This window comes from Amblyomma maculatum, chromosome 1 (assembly GCF_055883805.1).
Source record: "Amblyomma maculatum isolate TAMU_Amacu chromosome 1, ASM5588380v1, whole genome shotgun sequence".
NCBI classification, from domain to species: Eukaryota; Metazoa; Arthropoda; class Arachnida; order Ixodida; family Ixodidae; genus Amblyomma; species Amblyomma maculatum.
Window position 1 is genome coordinate 351,280,936 of NC_139344.1, and position 22,029 is coordinate 351,302,964.

General features: G+C 43.3%; 1 protein-coding gene and 1 non-coding gene across 2 annotated transcripts; both read right to left on the reverse strand.

Annotated features, from left to right (window-relative positions):
* Nucleotides 1–624: 624 nt before the first annotated feature.
* On the reverse strand, nt 625–9,097 carry LOC146207761 (ionotropic receptor coreceptor Ir76b-like). Its single transcript, XM_084587157.1, has 6 exons — nt 9,077–9,097; nt 7,552–7,713; nt 5,412–5,565; nt 3,435–3,652; nt 1,833–1,992; nt 625–755 (listed from the first exon to the last, which is right to left on the reverse strand). The coding sequence occupies exons 1-6, from the start codon at nt 9,095–9,097 to the stop codon at nt 625–627; spliced, it is 846 nt and encodes a 281-aa protein (XP_084443283.1).
* On the reverse strand, nt 8,303–8,376 carry TRNAS-GGA (transfer RNA serine (anticodon GGA)). The gene has a single exon. It is a non-coding gene; the product is annotated as a tRNA-Ser (tRNA).
* Nucleotides 9,098–22,029: the final 12,932 nt, after the last annotated feature.

Here is a 22,029-nt window from a genome sequence, read left to right on the forward strand (position 1 = left end):
AAGACCAAATCGCATAAACACGCAGGTGATAGATATCATTATGCTGCTCGGTTACTGGATAGTGAATATGCATGTACCACGTACAGATGTGTGTTAAGCGTGCATAAACAATTTGGAACTCCGACTTAAACTATATGTCTCCTGGTTTGTAGTAGTGTCAGATCACTGGCTGCGACAACAGCCGACAAATTGATGCAGGGACGCTGTCAATCTATTTTCAGTAATTTTTGACTGAATTCGTAATGTAACAGCTCCGGCGGGTGCACGTATAGTGATTTCTTGACAAAAGGCGCCCGTATTTGCACTTTATTCGTTAAGTAGGGCCAGCATGCGTACGTTCTGTTTAGTATTTAGCGCGGCGTTCAGTTATCACCGCACTCCTCGCGCAAATTATTGCCTAAACTAAGGTTGTCTTAATGCAGGATTTTATTTGTTTCATTTGGTGTGCGCAAATTACTGCGTCCCCAAGAAGTGGCTTATTTTGACGTAGCCACATACACACTCTAGGGAGAAATTGTCTCTTGATTGAATGATCTTGTAAAACTGAAATACTGTAGTACAGTGAAAGCAGTTGCTCGCACTGGGAATACTAAATAAACATTTGAATATACCAAGGAGAGAGGCTCACATTCTCTTGATGCGCTTTCGAAGTGTCACATTCATGAGACGGTTCATGTAGGCTCCGAATAGCAAAGAATACATGCTCTCAGTTCCGAAGTAAAATTCTCCCATTTGGCCACGACTGCAGAAGTTGCCTGCCTGTCGTCAATGAGAAAGAAAAACAGCTTCCATTTCTAAGTGGTTAGAGTGCTTTGCGATTCAGATATTACACGGCTAAGTGCTTTTTCCACGCACTGAATGCGACAATTGCAATGTGCGGAAAGAACCAGCAAAATGCAAAGCATGTAAAAAAAAAAAAGAAAAATGAACTACTAAGAAAACCGAGCAGATATATAAAATGTCCTTGTTATGGTGAGCACATCACTCTATACTGAGTGTAGCATAAGTGAGGCTTAAAGTCGCAAAGCTCAATACAGAATATATTTACGCTGGGCCTTAAGGAAAAATGAGAAAAGCTCTACTGAAGAGGTCAGGACTGATCTCCATGGGGTCCTGCAACACGGACTCGTATTGTACAGGTCGAGGTACATTCACACTTCTCGTGCATTGAAATGAGGCCGCCACGGTGGAAATATGATTTCACGTCCTGTAAACCTGCGTACGAGATGCATCGCCCAGTTATCGACCAGATAGGGAAAACTGAACTGAAATAATATGAAGGTCGATATCCTCGTTTACCATAGCTATTCTTCTGTGCACATTGCGGGTCGAGCCCTGTCGTTTGAATCGGTGCTCTAGTGCTCTCTTTGCCTCTCATAGGTGAAGAAAAGGGCTATCCTCAATGTCCAGGGGGTTAACCAGCTCTGTTTCTAGTGGTGTCTGGACGTTGTGAAATAAGTTTAAATAATGACGAATAAAACTAAACTGCGTAAACTATAACCTGTAACTATAATATTCGGCATTTTCTGTTCTGCGGCATAGTAGGCTGTTCTTCAACCACTGCATTTACGCAGTTACAATAGGAGATATCTTTCCAGGGGTTTTGCGCCTTTTGCCATGCGAGGACATGCTGTCTCGCGTGAAAATTCAGTGGAGGCAACAAAGGGTGCACTCGCCTTAGACTGAGAGGAAAAAAATGTTTCTCTTGCCTTTTAGGTTAATGTTTATTCTCACGGATGAACACAGGATTCATTTAAATAACTGTTTAGGTTTTCAATTTAAGAGTGGTTCAGAAACGAAAAATTCAATTCAGACCAATAGTTAAAAAAAACGTACCTCGGTTTGAGAAAGCAAGCGTCCGTGTATGATTACCGCTTTCTCATGGAGTACCTCGCGGAGCATTTCTTCTGGGTAATGAAGAAGGCCGAATAGGTCGGTCTTGTCACGGCGGATCATGCTCCAAACTTTGCGTTCGGCGGTGCCTTGAGAAGACTGCGGTGCGTTGGTGTAAAGAGAAGGGAACACAATGTCACACTGATTTATGAAGATTGGGTGATTAGCTTATTGCTGTTTTTGGCTCCTAAATATGAAGTGTCCCATTAGAACAGCCGTACGTCAGAGTTGAGCAATGCTTATATTGAGATTACCCGGCTCATTCTCTATTGGAAGCAAATTTACGTAGTGTTTGTTGTGCTTTTTCTGTATATTGTGGCTTATTTGTTAAGGACGATGATTATATTCATTACTTCTTAGTTAATAAGTTTACTTTCCGTGACGTTTGTTGCATGCGACTGAGAAGTTTAATTCTCCACAGCAGATACTGAGTCCCTTGTATACAAGATAGCGCTACTTTATCGCCGCACCCTTACGCAAAACCTTTGAATGATATAATATTTACTTTTCTTAGTTTTTTAGAAATTTAGTTTTCAGTGAATAAAGTAGAAGGAGATCAGTATTTTTAATTCATTTAAATGAATTGTACAGTCCGTATTCCTTTATATCTTTTGTAGCGCACATGGCCAAGTAATAGCCACGTACTCAAGTTTAGGCCTAATAGAAGAGTTGTAAGCCAAGAAGAAAACGCTGAAGGGGGCAAAAAAAAAAAAAAGAGGCATTCTTCGTAATGCTGTCTATAGGTTTAAACATCATTCCTGATCTTTTGCCTAAAAAAATCTCCTTTAAATTATGGCATAGTAAAGTCTGGTCAGCAAAATAACTAATTGGGGCGTAAATAACTCATTCATATGCGAATGAACTGTTGCAATGTTACAATAAGTGGAACGCGCTGTATGATAATATTATCAAAAAACAACAGAAAGCCCAGTTTCTTTTATTTTTTTTTTTTGGGGGGGGGGGGGGGGAGGGGGGGGGGGGAGGCCGAATTTCATCACTGAAAAGTAACAGTGAGCGCGCAGAACAACATTGAATATTTTGGAACTTCTTACTGGTAAAAATACACTTTATAGCAGTATGCTCCTACCGGTATCTTACCTCTATCTAAATTCAAATGGAAGTATTAGAAAACCGGTCTTAGTCCGGTCTCGACTGAATATGCTTGCCCGAAGCGGCAAAGGCACGCCAAAGACTGATATAAGAGGTAGCCGCTGCTAAGTATACGAGACCATGAGAAATTAGCGTGTTATTGTTATAGAAGTGAACGTAAAAAGAGCTGATCACGCGGAAAACACCGTCCGGTGTTATCACAAACTGTAAAGAAAGTAGGCCATCAAATTAGAGGAGAACAACAACAACGACTCGGATTGACAAAATGAGCTAAGCAGAGTGCCAGGACAGCCACCGCAAGTTCTACCCTCATTTTCACTCTATTCAATCGGTGTTCTCTCTCTCAGGCAAATGATATTTCTGCATAAATAATCAATTTGTTGTGCTCCATTTTCAGGCTACTACCCAGAATCACGGTGAAGCGCCCTTACCTCCAAGTGACTGGTGACTACGGTGTTTTTCAGGAGGTAAACCTTGAGGTGAGGGTTCGCAGCGATGTCTTGAAGAGTGTTGATTTTTTCCAGCTCGCTTTTCACCAGCAGGCAGGCGCGCATGTGTCCCGTAAAGGCGTTCATAAGAACCACGATGGCCAACCACCAGGTGGCGCTGACCACCCGGAGCACTGTCCTTTCAGGCGTTACCACCGACGCTGCAAAAATGAGTTGTAGCATAAATTGGGATATCTGCCCCTTTGAGGGTACGCAACGTATCTTGCCAATTGAAGTAAACTGTGGAAATTGGAAAATAGCGCATTAGTTCGGACACTCCAACTGTCGTGCCCTTCAAACGTCTGTAGCTACTGCGGTCTTTCCATGGGGTTGCTGTATGTTTTGGCCCTGATGTCTCCTTGTCAATATCATGGAACATATTGAACTTATGTTTGATATCTAGGGAAGGTGACGTACGCTTGTATTGTATGCCCAATACTGATCATCTTTCTAAACTTAAAGCCCCCCCCCCCCCCCCCCCACACACACACACTCTCCAAAAAGAAATAAAAAAAAGCCATACTAGCTGATATTGTAAAAATTACGGGATATGCTCAGAATTTTCTGCAAATATGAATGTGAAAGCCATTTTGGATGTCTTGTTGATCAGTCGTTCCCTCTCAAAGTTCAGTCATCATAGACACTGTGGTAACTTGGGATACAGATAAACGTTGCAGAGAGGAAAGCTAGGTATTTTCCCACTAGCAAGCAAGGCCCAACCTGAACGAAATAGAATGCATCCGTATTGTTACTCGGAAATTCCAGATGTAGTAGAGTTTTCAAGTCCCCCTGGTAACAAATACGGTCGCATACAACACGCCCCGCACAAAATACATTATCTATAAACGTTTTCTTCCACTCGGGTGTCGCTTTGCTCTGCCGCCCTTGTATTATTTCCACTGGTGCCGTACTCGTCACGACATGACCAACCCCTCGGAAAGCATCCTCCGAATCTCGTTCCGCTTGCACGCCATCATAGGGAGCCTCCTGTTTGCCCCCGCTGGTACCTTCATCGCTTAGACGGCTCGTCTTGGACGTCCGGCTTCGAGTCTCTCTCTAGCAGTTCTGCTTTCCCAGAATGCTTGCATCGCATTAGGGCCGCATGTCGCCCTCGCCGGGCCTCTTTCGCGTGTTCATCCGTAGCTATTTCCTCCCAACGAATTTGGTGAGTCGTCACCCATATCGCGGCGGAATGAATCTCTCAGCGCACGCGGATACGTATATAAGTACTTAATTTTACTGTGTGCACCCAAACGCGAAGCCAATACGAAGGCGAACCTAAATGAATTGTTGCAAGGTTGAAAAGGTGCGAAAGTACCTCCTTCTCTGATGGAAACCTCATGCTACGCTTCTTTTTTCGTACCTCACGATACGACTTTTAACATAGTGATTTAAGGCTTTCGCCCTAAAAGCTAATCGAACTTGAGTTTTGTCGAACTATTCTTAACTAGTACTCTTTGAAGTGCCAGGTGTTTGATGGAAATTTAAAGCAGCCAAAAACTTGTCGAAAGAAAAAAAAAAAAACTAACAACGAGATAGATGTGGGTTCTGTGCTAAGCTTGATTTTCGGCGAACTTCACTGCTTTCTTTGCAACCCGCTGATATAGTAGGGGGTGCAGGAGAGACCAATTCTTTCTCTCGACTATACCAAGGCTGACTTGACGCACTACGAACTTCCCGCTGTTTTTCAGCTCAGATCACGCAAGCCGGCACCAATGGTCGACCCTGTGGGTCTTCTGTTTTCTATTGTCGCTGACAGGCTACAGTCATATGTACTATACTAAGTGTTCATATTCGCAGGGCTTCATATCGCATTAACAAGTAATTGAAAGAGCGATTACATTCGCAAGTAATTTCAGTCCGTAGAAGATCAGAGTGGCCGCCCTTAGATCAACAGCGAAAAACCCATTTAGACCTTACGTTCGCATAACATGTTCCCGAAGAGCATCCAGAAGTGCTGACTCCAGCGCTCGGCGGCTACTGCATTTTCTCCGCGCATCCGGCGGGATGCCACATCCAGGAATGTGAAGACGGTACTTATTAAAGCCAGGAAAAACAACAGCAGAGCCCACACCTGGGGAAGAGGAGAGCAGATCACAAGATAGAGATTAGAGAAAGCAGGTGTTTAATTTTTTCGTAACATAAAACGGTACCACGAAGAGTTACAGAAAGTCTACTCAGCCAACATGACCCGATAAACTCAACTATTAAGCTTAGTTGTCGCTTTGTTAGCGTAAGAAGAGTAACGACTTGCGGTATGAATGGTGTTGTTTCTCGATGCTGATACGAAAAATTGCAGTTCTGCCGTCTAAATACTAACATGCGAGCAAGACAGAGCGGAAAGACAAGGACGACACACGGCCCGTTTCACTGCATCTTGTTTGGCTAGACATTTCACTGAAAGGTATGATCAGGCAAAACGTGTAACTAAATGCACGCGTCTCTGAGAACATTGTGCATGGCTTTCGACTTCCTCCAAAGACGAAGATTACGGCACAATTTATATCCTACCCTTTCGCGTCAATGAAGAATTTTAGGGCGTGGTAGAGTTCTATGTCGTCTATTCTATTATACGCTATGTTATTGTTAGACATATACCTAGATTCATATGCATTCACTCATTGTACAAGCAAGTGTGCTGCCACTTTCTCTGTACCTTGTCACACACGTGTATTCTGAATATACTCTCCGGTCATTCGATACTCGGTGTCCTTTTCTCCTCTCTTGCCGGCCGATTGCATATAGAGACCGTCGGCACCACAACTTCGCAGTGCTATGATAAAGAGAGTATGAGGTCATCAGGGCAACCATTTCATTTTGTGCTATTTGCTTGGGTACCACTGCCAAGAGCCGATGCAGCAAGACATCTGCGAGAGGTTATCCGAAACATGATTTCAGTGTCATGGTCTGTTTCCGAATACTTGAGCCACCTTATATGAAGTGACCAGCAAGAGACCATATCCTCTCCCTCCGCGACGCTGCCCCGTAGTGTTGCATGCGGTTGGGTGCGACGGTTAGAAATGTCAATTTTCACCTCATCGCAATGGCAGACTTCAGCGTACCAGAGCTGTGGGTGAGATGAGACGTAATTGTAAGTAATTGTGAGTGTCCTCGATTTTATAGCGACTGTGTCGTCCTGGAATGTGACGCTTTGTGGGGTTTAGGGAAGCCACGATTCTGGTTCCTTAGTCTACTCACAAGAAGCTGTGAATGCGATATTGAAGCGCCCGAACGAAAGCTCAAGGCTGTGAACTTTCAAGCCTGCCCTGTGCATCTATATTTAGGGGCCTACAAAAATATAAAAAACAAAACAACAAACAAAAAAAAAACAAACACTACGATCTCACATTCCCTTCTCCTTGCTTCACCCCTTTCGTTTCTTTTCCAACCTGTAAGGTCACGCTACCAGTCGTCTCCTGCTTATCCCTCCGCATTTCAGTGATTTTTCTGTCTCTTTCTACCTGTTAAATTTACGGACACTTAGAGTGACTTCAAAAAGGCAAGGGTGCACTGTTTGGAGGTCTATTTGAATGATGCAGTGTTAATCCTTGCTTACAGGAATCAATTGTTGACATCCGATCAAAAAATAAAAGTTCTCAAGCATGGCTTGTTGGTGGCCATAATTTTCGCGGTAGCATATCGTATATGCTAGCCTGTGCTAAATTTTAATTGTAGTTGCGTGTGTCGTTGCCAGTATATATGACAATGAATAAATAACATATGTGCTTTGACTTTATGCCTCTCTGCACATGTTCAAATGAGTAACTGTGACGCAACATTTCAAGAACCAAATAATCTAGGTTCGAAGCATAAGTGTGTGATTAAGCTGCCAAATGACTCTATGAACCTCGAGGGCTATGTTAAACCACTTCTTGATGTCCTAGGCGCCACAACCTATCCTGTATTTACGGCAAAGAAATAAGGCCAAGGAAAAACATTGAGTTACAAAGTGTGTATTTGCATTTTTAAACATCTGTTTTGAAAGAGTTCGAAAGGGAGGATATTGAGAAACATTTTGCGATCTTTGGAATGACCGAGGAAAGAACGCACCGCTGCTTACTTGTATATCAAACGTCAGCAAGTAACCGGTAACACTGGTGTCCCGAATCCTGGTTCTGCCTGCCAGGATGCCTATCGACGCTGTGAAAATCGGCGGCGTGGGGTCAGCAAGAGCGTCCTCGTCAGCACCCCTCGGGACACTTGGGAACGTCATGTCCACGAGCTACAACGAAAGACAATTACAGGGATTCTGTGCTCTGTGGTCTTAAATATTCATGGCACCTGTTGTATACGGGGAAGTCAAGGCGCGGCAAGCTGATTCATTTGTTTGACTAGATTTCAGGAAGCAAAGGGGGTAAGGGAGATAACGAAGTGTTACATTTTTTTTTTTAATAACATTGCTCTTGCGTGACAGGACAGAAAAAAGAAGACTGCCTACTGGAAGCCAACGCTCCCTTCACTTTCAAGCGTGACAAATTGAAGGAAATTGCTTGTAAAGGAAATATCTCATGCAGTCGATTCTTGAGCATATAGAGCTTAAGAAAACATGCAATCCTAGTTATCTATAGGAGTGATTCAGATTGGAGACCTGAACGTAGACACTGTTGATCCTTACCTCAGGGCTTCCAACCTCTTTCAGCATTCTGTTCCTATTGCATAAGTTTAGCAAGTTAATTGTAAGTGTGCTCCTACATAAGTTGAGATTAATAATAAGGGAGTAATTACTCATTGCATCCACCTAAGCGCAGCCATACGGCTACAAAGGAAAGCTATACAGCTTTCTCAGAAACTTCGTAGTTAAAGAAAAATTCGTCCTGATCCGGGAATCGAACCCGGCACCACCGCCTTTCCGGGGCAGTCGCTCTACCGACTGAGCTAACCAGGACGGTCAGCAGATCAGATGGTAGGGCGAGAGCGAATTGATCTATAACTCGAAGTGGGAATGGTGTTGGTCAAATATTTTAGGGGAATCCCCCAAGGTGGAGTAGATTTGTAATAAGGGAGTAATTACTCATTGCATCCACCTAAGCGCAGCCATACGGCTACAAAGGAAAGCTATACAGCTTTCTGAGAAACTTTGTAGTTAAAAAAAAAAAAAGCGTAGCCGTTGGGACCAAGTTGGGATTAAATAAGTTGTTTTGAGTGCATTATGACAATCAGTGCTGTCAACTACCTTAGACAACTCTTCGACAAGGTAAAGAGATGAAACTTGATCTTATCTTAGCACTGGGCTGTGATTACAATAGTCATTCAGCTAGGTGGCCAGAACAGCTGAACAATGGTTGCCATGGAAATTGAGATAACTAGGAGGCTGGAGGAGTGTCCGAGGAGAAAAGGGAATACTCCAGATCCCCACAGCGTTCAATGCGATTAGTATGGGCGTGGGAAAGCGAGGTGATTGAGGGTGTTAATAGGCCGGGAGTAATGCCAAGAACTCGAGACTGCGGGTGCGATGAATTTCTGCGACATTTTGATGTCGCAGAAGTTCATTGGCGCTCTCAGCTCAATATTAGAGGAAGCCTCACCCCTCAGGCTGACTTTCGAATGTTTGAAATTAGGAATAATTTACACAAAAGGTCACTCACATTATTAGCGATGTCAGCCATCAATCCAGCATTCCACGTGCCGTTCGGCGCCAGTGTTCCGTAAGTAAGTACTGATGGCAGACGGTAGCTGTAGCTGTGAGAGGTGTGAGAAGCAGAGTAGCATGGCTGTTTCAAGAAAGGCAGTTTAAGCCACCCTAAATACGAGTAGCAAGAGAGTCGCATTGACCTTGTGTTGCCTTGAAAAAGTAAGAATGAAAGTGAATATGTTAATGAGCGGCTATTCTAACTGACGTCTGACAAGAAGAATAAGTAAAAAAACAATTCTCCTGCTAGCCGCGAAATGTTTGTAGTTTCTGCAACTGCAGCTGAAACTGAAATCTGAGAAATATGTGCTTGCTCAAAACATTAGATACAAAGGAATGCGCTTCTATGGTAGTTTTTCTCGTCGCCGCACCAAATTTTGAAGAGAAAAAGAAAAAGCGATGTCATGTGTCTTGTTAGATCCTCATTTCGGAGAGTTCTGGAAAGTGTAGTAGAAGTAAAGAGTTCATAGGCTACTAAAAAAAAAAAAAAAAAGAAAATGTTTCACGAACTTCACAGCGTCTCATTTTAGCCATAATAATTATGCATCTCCTAAAACTGTGTTCGACATTGCACTTTCGATTCAAAGTAAAAAATGTAACCAGTGCGGCAAATACTTAAAATAGAGACAGGAAATATATAGGTGAATAGAAGTTATCGTCGCTCACGTGTTTTCCTCGTCCTTCAATGTTCCGCCATTTCTGTCCGTACCAACATTTGGAATTACTCGTTTACATTGATCGCAAGCGTGCGCCTACGTCGACAGAATCGTGTCTTCACATGAGAGTCCCGATGAAGTGAGAATTGTTATTGAGCTGGTTAGCAGCGGGCCCATTCACAAATCGGCTTTTTCAGAAAAGTCCATCCCTACAGCAAAACCAGACATGCCTAATTAATTCATTGTTAACCCCGTGGCAGAAAGTCAAACTACTCCGGTCGAGTCCATTTGTCCGCAATAATCGCAGCCGAAGGTAAGGATAGGAAAAATGAAGAAAGCTGCAGTAGGCGGTGCTGTCACTCGCCTTCTTCGCTTTAACGCACTTCACTAAAACACATATGCTGACGTCCTGATTTGTATATGTGTATACATTTTCTCTTCTCACCTTGAAACCATATCGTGCCAGAATTGTCTATTTCTGCAAAACGTTATTTCATGACCCGGAATATTTGTTATACTTATGGAATAAATTCACTACTTTTATATTTTTTTGTGGTGATGAAGCCGCAATCTCAATGGTTTCTTATAGGAACGAGACTCTTTCAACCTATTAAATGCAACTAAATGTCCTATTTATCTACCGAAATAATTGAATTATTTGATGTTATCAGTCTGGTAGCTCTACTTAACCCGAAATTCGAGCGACGACCATAACGCGCCTGGGTTTTACCTTCATTTAACCTTGGTATGCCCAACGACATTGCTCGGAGCTTGACGCGCGCTAATCTCTACAATCGAAGCATAGTTGAGCGAATGTTTGATCAAGATCTGGGTTTCATGGAAGGTGTACCGAACACTATGCAGTATAGGCACCAACGCAAAACAGAACTCTATTCCATGAACAGGAATTTGAGAAAACCGATTGTCTTCTTTGCATTTACGGCATCTCAAATCCATTGACCTGATTCGCTGGCATTCTGAAACGACTGAAAGTGCATCCCGCCGAGGTTGGAGTGATGAAGAGAAGAGTAGACAATACGTTGCGACATTGCGGAACGAGGGCCCAGCGAATTGCGTGCTGTACATTGAACACAGGGTTCGCATAATTGTGTCTATCCTGCAGCACATATTTCTTCATTAATTAAGCTTGATAAACCGAGCTACTGCTCACCAAGTCAGGTTCAATCGTAGGCTAAACCTTCCAAATATTTCTTTGAATGGGCACATTTATCACATGTTATACTTCTCTGACACGGTACTATACGCCTTGTAGGGAACCCCACAGTTCTCACAGGCAGCCACCGATGCGCAGCCACCGAACATATTTATTACCCGGATTTACCATAACCAACTTGGAAAAAACAATAATGCTGATTTCTGTCAGTCACCCAGCGTCAAACCAGTTTTTTTTTTATTCAAAGAAACTAACCAAGTTGTCATTTAAAACAAATGTGTATAAGGACTCATTTTATCCTCGAACAATCTGTACCTGGAACGACATACCTGCAAGTGTGGTTGAGTGTTCTACCGTGTCTTCTTTTCTGAATGCATTCTATAACAAAAATCAGTGATTCAAATTATCCTAAATGCTTATTTTGTATAAGGTTCTTGCTTTGTAGGTGTTGCAATATCACGCCATCCTTTGCTCTACTGAATGTACAACGTGTTGCTCGAAACTGTTCTGCAGTGTACCACTTACTCCACCTGTACACCTGACCCTCAGGATGGCAGTGCGAAAAATAAATAAATAAATAAATAAATAAATAAATAAATAAATAAATAAATAAATAAATAAATAAATAAATAAATAAATAAATAAATAAATAAATAAATAAATAAATAAATAAATAAATAAATAAATAAATAAATAAATAAATCGAAAGTTTACCCACTGGCAGAGTCTCGGAGACTGCTGAAGCTAAGTGACAAACGTTTCTGGTCGAGGACCCAATTATTTTGAACAATATTTCACATAATATTCATTATGATGTTAAAGGTAACCGTATTGCACGAGCACACAGAACTGAGCGTTTCCACGCTTTCTTGTGTAGTTTCTATCTCGCCTGCAACATTTTGCGGCGGGGAGGTATATAGTACAGCGCGAAGTAATTTTACCCAACGAGAAAGTCACTCTGCTAGAGTGTAACGCGTTGATGTCACGACAGTGACATCCAGATTGCTGAGGTTATTTTTTGCCTAATTGCTTTCTCTAGGCAGGTTTTAGCATTTCGGTATCGTTAAGCAGAACTTTCTGGCTGGCAGGTGCAGCCTCTTTACTCTTTACTTACGAACAGTTCAAATTCTTTCTCACAGACGATAGCAAGATGTCGGTGATTCCAGTCACTTGTGTTCCGTTGTCTGCGAGCGTGACGTCAGCAACAAGTGGTATCTGAAAAAAGGAAAAAAAAAAATAGAACGGTAAGAAAGGGAGGCAGTGATTTTGACCCCTTTTAACTATGAAGTGCATTCAGTTATCGCTTTCACTTACACGGGCGACCTTGCCACGAGTGCGGAGGGACAGCCTACGGCTACGAAACATTAGGAGGAAACAAAATTGACCGGAACCTTCCATCTAGGGGGTTTCGATGTTGCTTCGCTTCTTGGTGCAAGCAGCTAAACTTGAATGTTCGAGACACTGTGTCTGCAGATGACTCACTAGTGGTTCTACTTGTTTGACAATGTTAGACCGCAGTACTTACGAGCTTGTCAAGTCCACCGAGCGAGCAGGACGAGCTTTTGTTATGCCGATGTGTGCCGGTGAACCCGTAAAAACCTACGTTGTTGTCGGTTCTCCCGGGACTCAGAGCGAAGTGAGAAGCCCAAGTAAAGCGAGATAGACGAAGACTAACGGACAGCTTATATATCGGCGAAGTAAGCTGCAAGAGGGTTTAGTCCTATCAACGTATATTTTACAATAATTAAAAAAAAAAAACGTTAGGTATACGCGAAAACGTACGGGGGCGAGCAAAGGTGTTTTTCTTTTAAAACATTGCTTCCCTTTGCGCGTAGTGCAATGATTGTGGAGTTGAGCGAAGATGCTTTTTGGTCGCGGAATGTTGTAGCACAAGTTAAGAATCGACGTTGCACGCCTGGTTTGTATTATATATCATCGCAAGCACTGGTGTTTATTTCTCCGAGAAGGTGAAGTCAGTTCTACTGAGATAGTAAAGTTATCATTTGCGGCAGTTGAACACAGACAAAACAAATGTTAAATGGTCTTTATTTGCTTCTGAAAGCACATGGTATTTCGTCTGGGAGCGCGGCTGTTCGGTCGGTGTCACTGTAACTACTGGGATTTTCACTGAACTCTCAGTAGATATCTCGAGGCTCTCATGCCAAGGCTTCTAGCTGATTTTTTAAAATATAAATTCCTACATATGTGCACAATACTATTCGTAAACGATATAACGGATGCTATGATTTCCGGTATATTTTCACTACGCTGCTCTTATATAGCCCTGTCTTATAGTTGCACGTTCATTTCCGGCCGTGACTGCTAATCTGTCATGGAGCCAAATGCGTAAACATGTTGCGGCACATGTAAACATGCAGTGAACATACATTATGTTAGTCAAAAGTTTCCTCGGCTTTCTGATTGGGGGGGCGTCTGTCGCAATTTGCACATTATTTGGAAAAGTGCGAGGCTCTGTAATGTACAGCAACATTTTTACAAAAACATTGCTTTAAGCACATTCAATAACAATAACGCTTTTTAAGTATTCATGTCCACCAATTTAAATTAGCGTCAATATCAGATTTAGCGTTAAATACATTGTTATAGCCACTTTGAAGAGGACGAGTTCAAAAAATATCTACAAGATGGGCACCTGTTACAGTCACAGTTTAGTTTTGACCACGCTCTTTGACTTTAGACGTTGCAATTGTACTAGAGTGTGCCATTTAAACTTTTTACAGTGACTCGAGGTCAATAAGACGTGCTTTTTTATTATTCATTCAGATCCCGCGAGACGGCATGCCAAATGTGGAGCGGCGTGGAATTAAGACACATGTTGCTACAGGGGCTGGCTAAGGGACTGATTATTCGAACGACGGTTAGGGTAGCAAGATTGTGGTGAATTATTCGTAGAGTGCCTTGCTTTACCTTTTATACCACACTGCAAAAGTCAACGTTTTAACATTCTTTCTCGCTCGCTTATTTCGTTGTTTACGTCTGTTTTTCGTGCTTTGTTTTCATGTTTGTTGCGAAGGCTATATATGACACTGTGCACATCAAAAATTTTTTACTTATGTTTGCTCATATATTTCATGGTTCGCATCTTTCTTCACGTTCTGCTTTCATACGTTTTCCGTTTGGATTACACCCCACTGTACAGACACAACTTTTATGTCCCCTTGTGTTGCTTATTTATAATATAGTTTGCGTTTGTTCCATGACCCGCTGAACTGAATGTTAAACAAATAATTTCCATTGTCTTTCAGAAATTCAGAAATTCCTCACGGCTAGCGTTCTACCAAATCGTGTGAAATTGTGGAGCTTTCTCTTCTCTTACCGGAAGGACGCCCACTCGCAGATGACAAGCCATTGTGGTTCGTTGTTGCTGCTAAAGGTTGCTTAGCGATGAACGAGACAACTGCTCTTCGACCTCCAAGTGATAGCTTCACTCTGCTTATATAAGATATCACTCAGTATGTGACATTATTACTCCTTCACATTGCAGCGTCGCGCTACTTATGTAAGATATCATTCAGTATGCGGCATGACATTAATCATTTCTGCCTTTCTACTAATTCGGGGAGGCCCCAATTTATAACTTAAGGGAAGATATTGCAGAATTTTATTTTCCTAATGTGCGGAATAATGCTTCTGGCAGTTCCTGTGAAGCAGTGAAAGTAAATGGTATTTCTAATGAGCCACTGGCATACCGTTTTCGGAAGCACTGCAACTATAGCTTGAGGAATGGAACACTAGCTGCTATTTCCAGGGGGATGTGATTAATTGGGCCTGGAATACAGTGAGCCTATTTAAAGCTGGGTAGTTCAAATAGATAAGGGAAGCTTCGGCCTAGTTAATTGATTAACTCTAAACCGAATGTTTGCCTAAGATGCACAAGTTTTCATTAGGCATGCGTATCTCCCTATACCTCCCAGTTTTTGAGGTCAAATGGAACGAGTGCTTTGAATATTTGTGCATCGAGTTCTCCTCTATCTGCACTCGCAGCAGAAAAAGTCATCTCTATATGCACACAAAGCAAAGTAATCTCTTCTCTATATGCACACAAACCATGATACTCGCAGAGACAAATACCTGCTTTGACTCTAGGTTAGCTGTTCAGGAGCAAGATATGGGTAGGTTAGGAAAACTAACGAGCTTGAAATAAGCACAAGCGGGTGGAAAATAAATTTTATTGATACGCTGATAAGATAACCGGCATTGCACAGGATTCATGACGAATAAAATTACAGCTGAAAGAGACCGATAAATTCTTATGGTTAACGAAAGAAATGCGATTCGTGATGACTTTGAATCAAGGTGAGATTTGAAGGTACCATGTTTGCATACTCTGATATTCGCTGGCTGCGGCTAGCTATTCGCTCTATCGTAGTGTCCAGACTGCTATCGATAAAGTAACACGCCGTGCTCTACACTGTTGAGTGATATTGATTTCGAGTACAGGAAAAGTAGACGGGGAAGAATGCGGGAGGGAATGATGCCGTAAGCTCCACGGAATCGGAGGTGAGTACGATAAGTCAGCTTAGCCGTTCATAGTTTCTTTTTGGAGGACATGTCTCAATTCAAATAAGGAAGACTGCAAAGTGTAACGAGGGCGTATATGTCCGGTGCCAGCTTTAGGAGCGGCCGACTATTGTGGATAGCGCAAGGCGCTATTGAGAACGTGGTACCGACGTGGCTTACTGCTGTTACTCTACCCATTCTTAATCATATACCTGCCCATTCGCCCTCCCATATATCTCGTCCTTCGAAAGATGCATACAAAGGGAACAAACAGTCGCTGCCACCAAGGCAAGCAGATGGTGTTTTTTTTTTTTTTTTGGTACCGTTGAACGAGAAATGACAGCGTAATCATGGGTCTAATTGATTAGAAAGTAGAGCGAAAAAAAATCACATGCCACTGGTCGGATCATAATCCAGGTCTTCCGAATTTTGCGTCCGATGCTCTACCGAGTGAGCTACGGCGAGGGCTGTTCGAACTCCCACCTTCGTAGGCACTTGTATAGCATGTAACCTTTTTCTGAGACTGTTCACCAGAGCTCTCCTCACCCATCATTTTTGAAACGAAATCAAAGACGGTCGCGGGAAATTCTGGGTTGTGCGGCGGGAAACGAACACATTTTTTGTTGTTGCAAGCTGCCATGTGCAAATCACATGCATGTCACACGTTGTCTGTCAATGCCGTTCTGTATATTAAAGAAAACTGAACCAGGGTTTCGGATCTATACATCTTTAATTTCGCCTCATAAGATTAGTGCGAGGTGAGTAGTGGTCGAGTGTTTGTGAGACATGGAATGGGAGCAGTTAGGGATAAGGGTAGATGGAGAATACTTCAGTAATCTGCGATTTGCTGATGACATTGCCTTGCTAAGCAACTCGGGGGATGAACTGCAAATAATGATTGATGACCTAGACAAGAAAAGTAGAAAGGTAGGCTTGAAAATCAATATGCAGAAGACTAAGGTAATGTTCAACAGCCTCGGGAAGGAACAGCAGTTTACATTAGGTAGCGAAATACTGGAAGTAGTAGGCGAATATGTCTACTTAGGACAGGTAGTAACCGCAGATCCGGACCACGAAAAGGAAATAGCAAGAAGAATAAGATTGGGATGGAGCGCATTTGGCAAGCACTCGCAGATTATGACTAGCAGCTTACCGGTATCGCTCAAGAGGAAAGTATACAACAGTTGCATCTTGCCTATACTCACATGGGGCTGAAACGTGGAGGTGGTGGTGGTGGTGAACTCTTTTATTGCGCCCAAAAACAGGGGACCAGTCAGAGGACCGGTTGCGCTGACTTAGAGGAGGTCGGCGGGGATCCTTTGGGATACCGCGGCCACCACCGCGCGCTGGATAAGCTAGCGTTGGTCTGCTGGCTTGGAAAGTACACAGGAGAGACTCCCACGTCTCTGGGGTGTTTGTGTTGTCTTTGGTGTAATGTGTACAAGTCCACACCATGTGTATGAGTGTGGCCGGAGTTGAGCAGTGTTTACTCATGGGGGCTATCTGAGCCGGAAAGATCCTGCTGTATAAGAGGGGGTGTGGAAAGCTGCCAGTTTGTAATTTGTGCCATTGGACCGCCTCGCGTCTTGTTAGATCGCGGTGTGCGGGAGGATATGTGCACCTTTGGAGTCGGTAGTGCTGGAGTATGTCCGTGTAAGTGGTGAGTAGAGACGCGCGTGAGATGTTAGTGTCAGCGGAAGCAGGGTGGCTGATCATACTCTCGGCTCGGCAGCTGAGATCTCGAGCGAGAGTGTGTGCCTGGGCGTTTCCGCTGAGCGACTCGTGGGCTGGAGCCCGAAGAAGTAAGCGAGATGTGGAAGAGGGTGCTGTAGAACGTAGAATGTGTAACGCCTGGCAAGAGATACGGCCAGATATGAAAAATGGTAGGGGTAACATTAAGAGATAGGAAGTGAGCAGAGTGGGTCAGAGAAATTAAGAAGAAATGGACATGGGCAGGACATGTAGTGCGAAGAGAGGATAACCGATGGTCGCTGAGGGTAATAAACTGGATTCCAAGGGATGGAAAGCGTAGCAGGGGGCGGCAGAAAGCTAGGTGGGCGGATGAGGTTAAGTTCGTAGGGGTCAAGTAGATGCAACTAGCACAGAACCGGGTTAAGTGGAGAAATGGGAGAGGCTTTCGCCCTGCAGTGGGTATAGTCAGGCTGATGATGATGATGATGATGATGATAATGTTTGCTTCATTTAAACTGTTTCTCTTGCTTTTTGTTCGACATTCCATTGACATTCCATCTGCGGGGTTATACCCGCGCAGGTGAGGTTGCGCTTTGGAGAATCCTCACTCCTGCCGTCACTTGAACGCGGCCTCAATTTTTACACTTATAGCCCTGCGATACATGAGAAAATTACTTTTGAAAAATAATAAACCAGGATACGGGATCGAATCCCGGCTACGGCGGCCGCTTTTAGATGAAGGCGAAAATCAAGGCGTCCGTCTGCTGTGCGATGTCAGTGCAGGTTAAAGAATTCCAGGTGTTCGAAATCTCTGCAACCTTTCACTGTGGTGTCTCTCATAGCCTGACTAGCTTTGGGACGTTAAAACTTATAAACCAAACCAACAAGCCAAGCCATATATCTGCGCTTAACCAAGCCGTAAGAGCGTGTCTACGTGACCTATAGGGGCAGCGTGTCTGATCCAAGGGCCCTGGAAGAACAAATTCCTATCTCATCCTTCCATCTCATCCTCCCATCTCCTCTCATCGCCTGGTTCCCAACTTGGCCATGTCATGTGGCCTTGTGACGTCACATAACCCAATAACCTGCCCAGGCAAGGGCATATCTCCTAACCACTGCCACCCGCAAAAATCATAACAGTGATTTTTCACTCACAATTTTGACGGCGCCGACGCCGAATTTTCTTGGGAACGAGGCTTTTCACCCTACTGAGTTAAAGTGCAGTTGTGAATGAGTAATATATTGGTTGTAACGCGTGACACATAATCACGAAAAGAGTAGTTTTGCATGCTCAATACGCCTAAGTATTCCTTTGTAGGCAGTAACATGGTCAATTACAACGCAGTTTGACAAAAAAAAAAAAAAAAAACACTGTTGCAATGAGGCACCACTGCTACTTGCACGGAGCTGCATACACGAGAAAGATGTGTGAAGATCACGCGTTTCCAGGCTCAATTACGAAGTTTTTTCTGCTATGTATTAAAGCGAAGGAATATTTTCCATGAATAACTTTTTTGCATCTGTTCTATCTTAAAGAGAATACGTTGTTTCTGTCAATTCAGCGGTTGCTGTAGAATGATTATGATAACGATTAGATAGAGAACATTTTTCCCAGGTTATAGCGCATAGACGGAGGACGCAAGAGAACTTTCACGTATCTTGTTTTGAGTTCACCGAGATTAGACTTTAGAATTGTTCTTTGGAACTCTTTTTTTTTTTTTTTGTGAAATCGGGAGTCGAAATCGCGACAAAGAATCCCCATCCTTAAATGAGAAGTTGTTGTGGTTGCTGTCCCTGTGACTATAGAGCTGTTTCAGCGAAACGCGACTTTCGAATGCATAGAATTCTGCTTTATAGCTGGGTAGCGCCTGCATAGTAAAAACGATCAGAATATCCTGTCTGGAAAGACTCGTTCCACCGCCCTCTCGTTCCACTAAGTAGGGGAAGCTTTGTTTATTGACGTGGGTATAAAGCATTAGTCATGATATTTTTTTTTAATCTGTATAATATTGCATGACGTAAGTGTTCCGATTGAGTGAAAGAATATGACGTTTTTGATATGTCATTAACTTATTTTCGGACGCGGCTAAGACGATTTTTTGAACGGGGCACTTAAGTAAGCACATTCTGAGGAATGCAAACAATTCCGGCAGAAATTCAGTAGTCCAGTTCCATCCTTCATATGCCAGAGAAGTAAAGAGTGCTTCGCCTGAAATAATTGATTTCTTTCAAAGCAAGCGTTTGCCAGAGGCGCAGACATGGTTCCATTAGAAATGCCTTCTGCATAGACATCACAATTTTGCAAGTCAAATGCCATGAGCGGAATATTGAACGCAAGATGACGGTACACAGTGTTTTCAATGTTTGCGTATGGAGCACTGCCTTGCATTAACTCGAAGGTAAAACTGAGCAAGTTCTTCTCTCTCCTTCAAACTATAGAACGAAAATCCGACAAAAGTCCGGAAAAAAAAAATCATCGAGAAAAATATCTACATTCGGTCGAACTGATTTCACCTTTCTGGGTCATAGTCGATAAGTTTTCACTGCCAATCTAATGACTTATTGATGCTTTTGGTATCGGACGAAATGGAAATGCCACATTACAAGTAGGACTCCAGTAAAGCGTACATCCGCCCAAATCCGTTTCTGGACTTCTTTACCAGCTGCATCCATGGCTGCTTTCGTTCATCCATGCAACGCCCACAAATTTTTCTTCATTGACACAAGTGATAAAAACTCCCCAAGAATACCCGCATAGCAATGCAGCCGATTTGGGAAAATAAGCTGCTCAGGTGAACTTTTAAAATGCGTAGAACCCTGTTTCACGTAGAGTGATTACTGACATGTATAAACACACAGCAGGAATTCTCTTCCTGTCGCGCCGTATATTCGTAGTCGCATCGCCTAACGTAATGGATGGATGGATGGATGGATGGATGGATGGATGGATGGATGGATGGATGGATGGATGGATGGATGGATGGATGGATGGATGGATGGATGGATGGATGGATGGATGGATGGATGGATGGATGGATGGATGGATGGATGGATGGATGGATGGATGGATGGATGGATGGATGGATGGATGGATGGATGGATGGATGGATGGATGGATGGATGGATGGATGGATGGATGGATGGATGGATGGATGGATGGATGGATGGATGGATGGATGGATGGATGGATGGATGGATGGATGGATGGATGGATGGATGGATGGATGGATGGATGGATGGATGGATGGATGGATGGATGGATGGATGGATGGATGGATGGATGGATGGATGGATGGATGGATGGATGGATGGATGGATGGATGGATGGATGGATGGATGGATGGATGGATGGATGGATGGATGGATGGATGGATGGATGGATGGATGGATGGATGGATGGATGGATGGATGGATGGATGGATGGATGGATGGATGGATGGATGGATGGATGGATGGATGGATGGATGGATGGATGGATGGATGGATGGATGGATGGATGGATGGATGGATGGATGGATGGATGGATGGATGGATGGATGGATGGATGGATGGATGGATGGATGGATGGATGGATGGATGGATGGATGGATGGATGGATGGATGGATGGATGGATGGATGGATGGATGGATGGATGGATGGATGGATGGATGGATGGATGGATGGATGGATGGATGGATGGATGGATGGATGGATGGATGGATGGATGGATGGATGGATGGATGGATGGATGGATGGATGGATGGATGGATGGATGGATGGATGGATGGATGGATGGATGGATGGATGGATGGATGGATGGATGGATGGATGGATGGATGGATGGATGGATGGATGGATGGATGGATGGATGGATGGAATATAGGAGTGTCCCCTTTGAAACTGGGTAGTAGCAGTAGCTATCATGCTCATTTTCCCCCTATATCTTAATTATTGCTTTTATTGGTTAATTATACCATCGTTCTATTTATTAAATTTTTGTTTCTACATTACTGACATTGTCACTTTTCTGCTTTTAAGCCACCAATCTTCCAGTCGTTTTTTGCTAGTTTCCACCGCCGGTTTATTCACCCGGCCACTTTTATCTCTAAACCCCAGAGCTTCAGAAACAGTGACTGCGCCTGCATCGACTCCCGGATGGATACCATTACATTCGAGTATGATATGGTCAATTGTTTCACTGGAGTTACCATATACAGCACATGCGTCATCTTCATTGTTAAATTAAAATGAGGCTTCATAAACAGCGCCACCTAGAAAGCAGCAACCAAAGCTAAATCCTGAAAAAGAAAAAAATCTAGTTTTTTTTTTCCTGTTTTCAAATGGTTTAGTCCGTGTCGTCAGTCTTTCCGAACAACCAAACATAAGTTATAATTTATTTATTTACTTACCTTAAAGACCCGCTGAGGGGTATTATATAAGGGGTATATGACAAACGCTTATAACGCAGTGGTCTAGTAGAGAAAGCATTTCTTTTTACGGCCTCGCAACGCACACGTTCTGAACGCGGAGTAGATGATGACTGTGTGATAAAGATATTGGGTTAATGCAAGTAAATAGTATTTAGCGCAAGCTGCTGTAGATATCAGAGTCCCAAGATGCATGTTCATTCGAGGTGTATTGTTTGGTATGGTTTAAGGGGTTTCACGTCCCAAAGCGACTAAGGCTATGGAGACGACGTAATGGGGTGTTCCGGAAATTTCGACCACCTGAGGTTCTTTAACGTGCGCTGACATCGCACAGCACACGGGCGCGTGACTTTTCGCCTGCATCGAAAAGCGGACATTTCGGCTGGGATTCGATCCCGAGTACTTAAGCTCAGTAGTCGAGCGCCCTAACAATTGCACCACCACGGCGGTGCTCGAAGT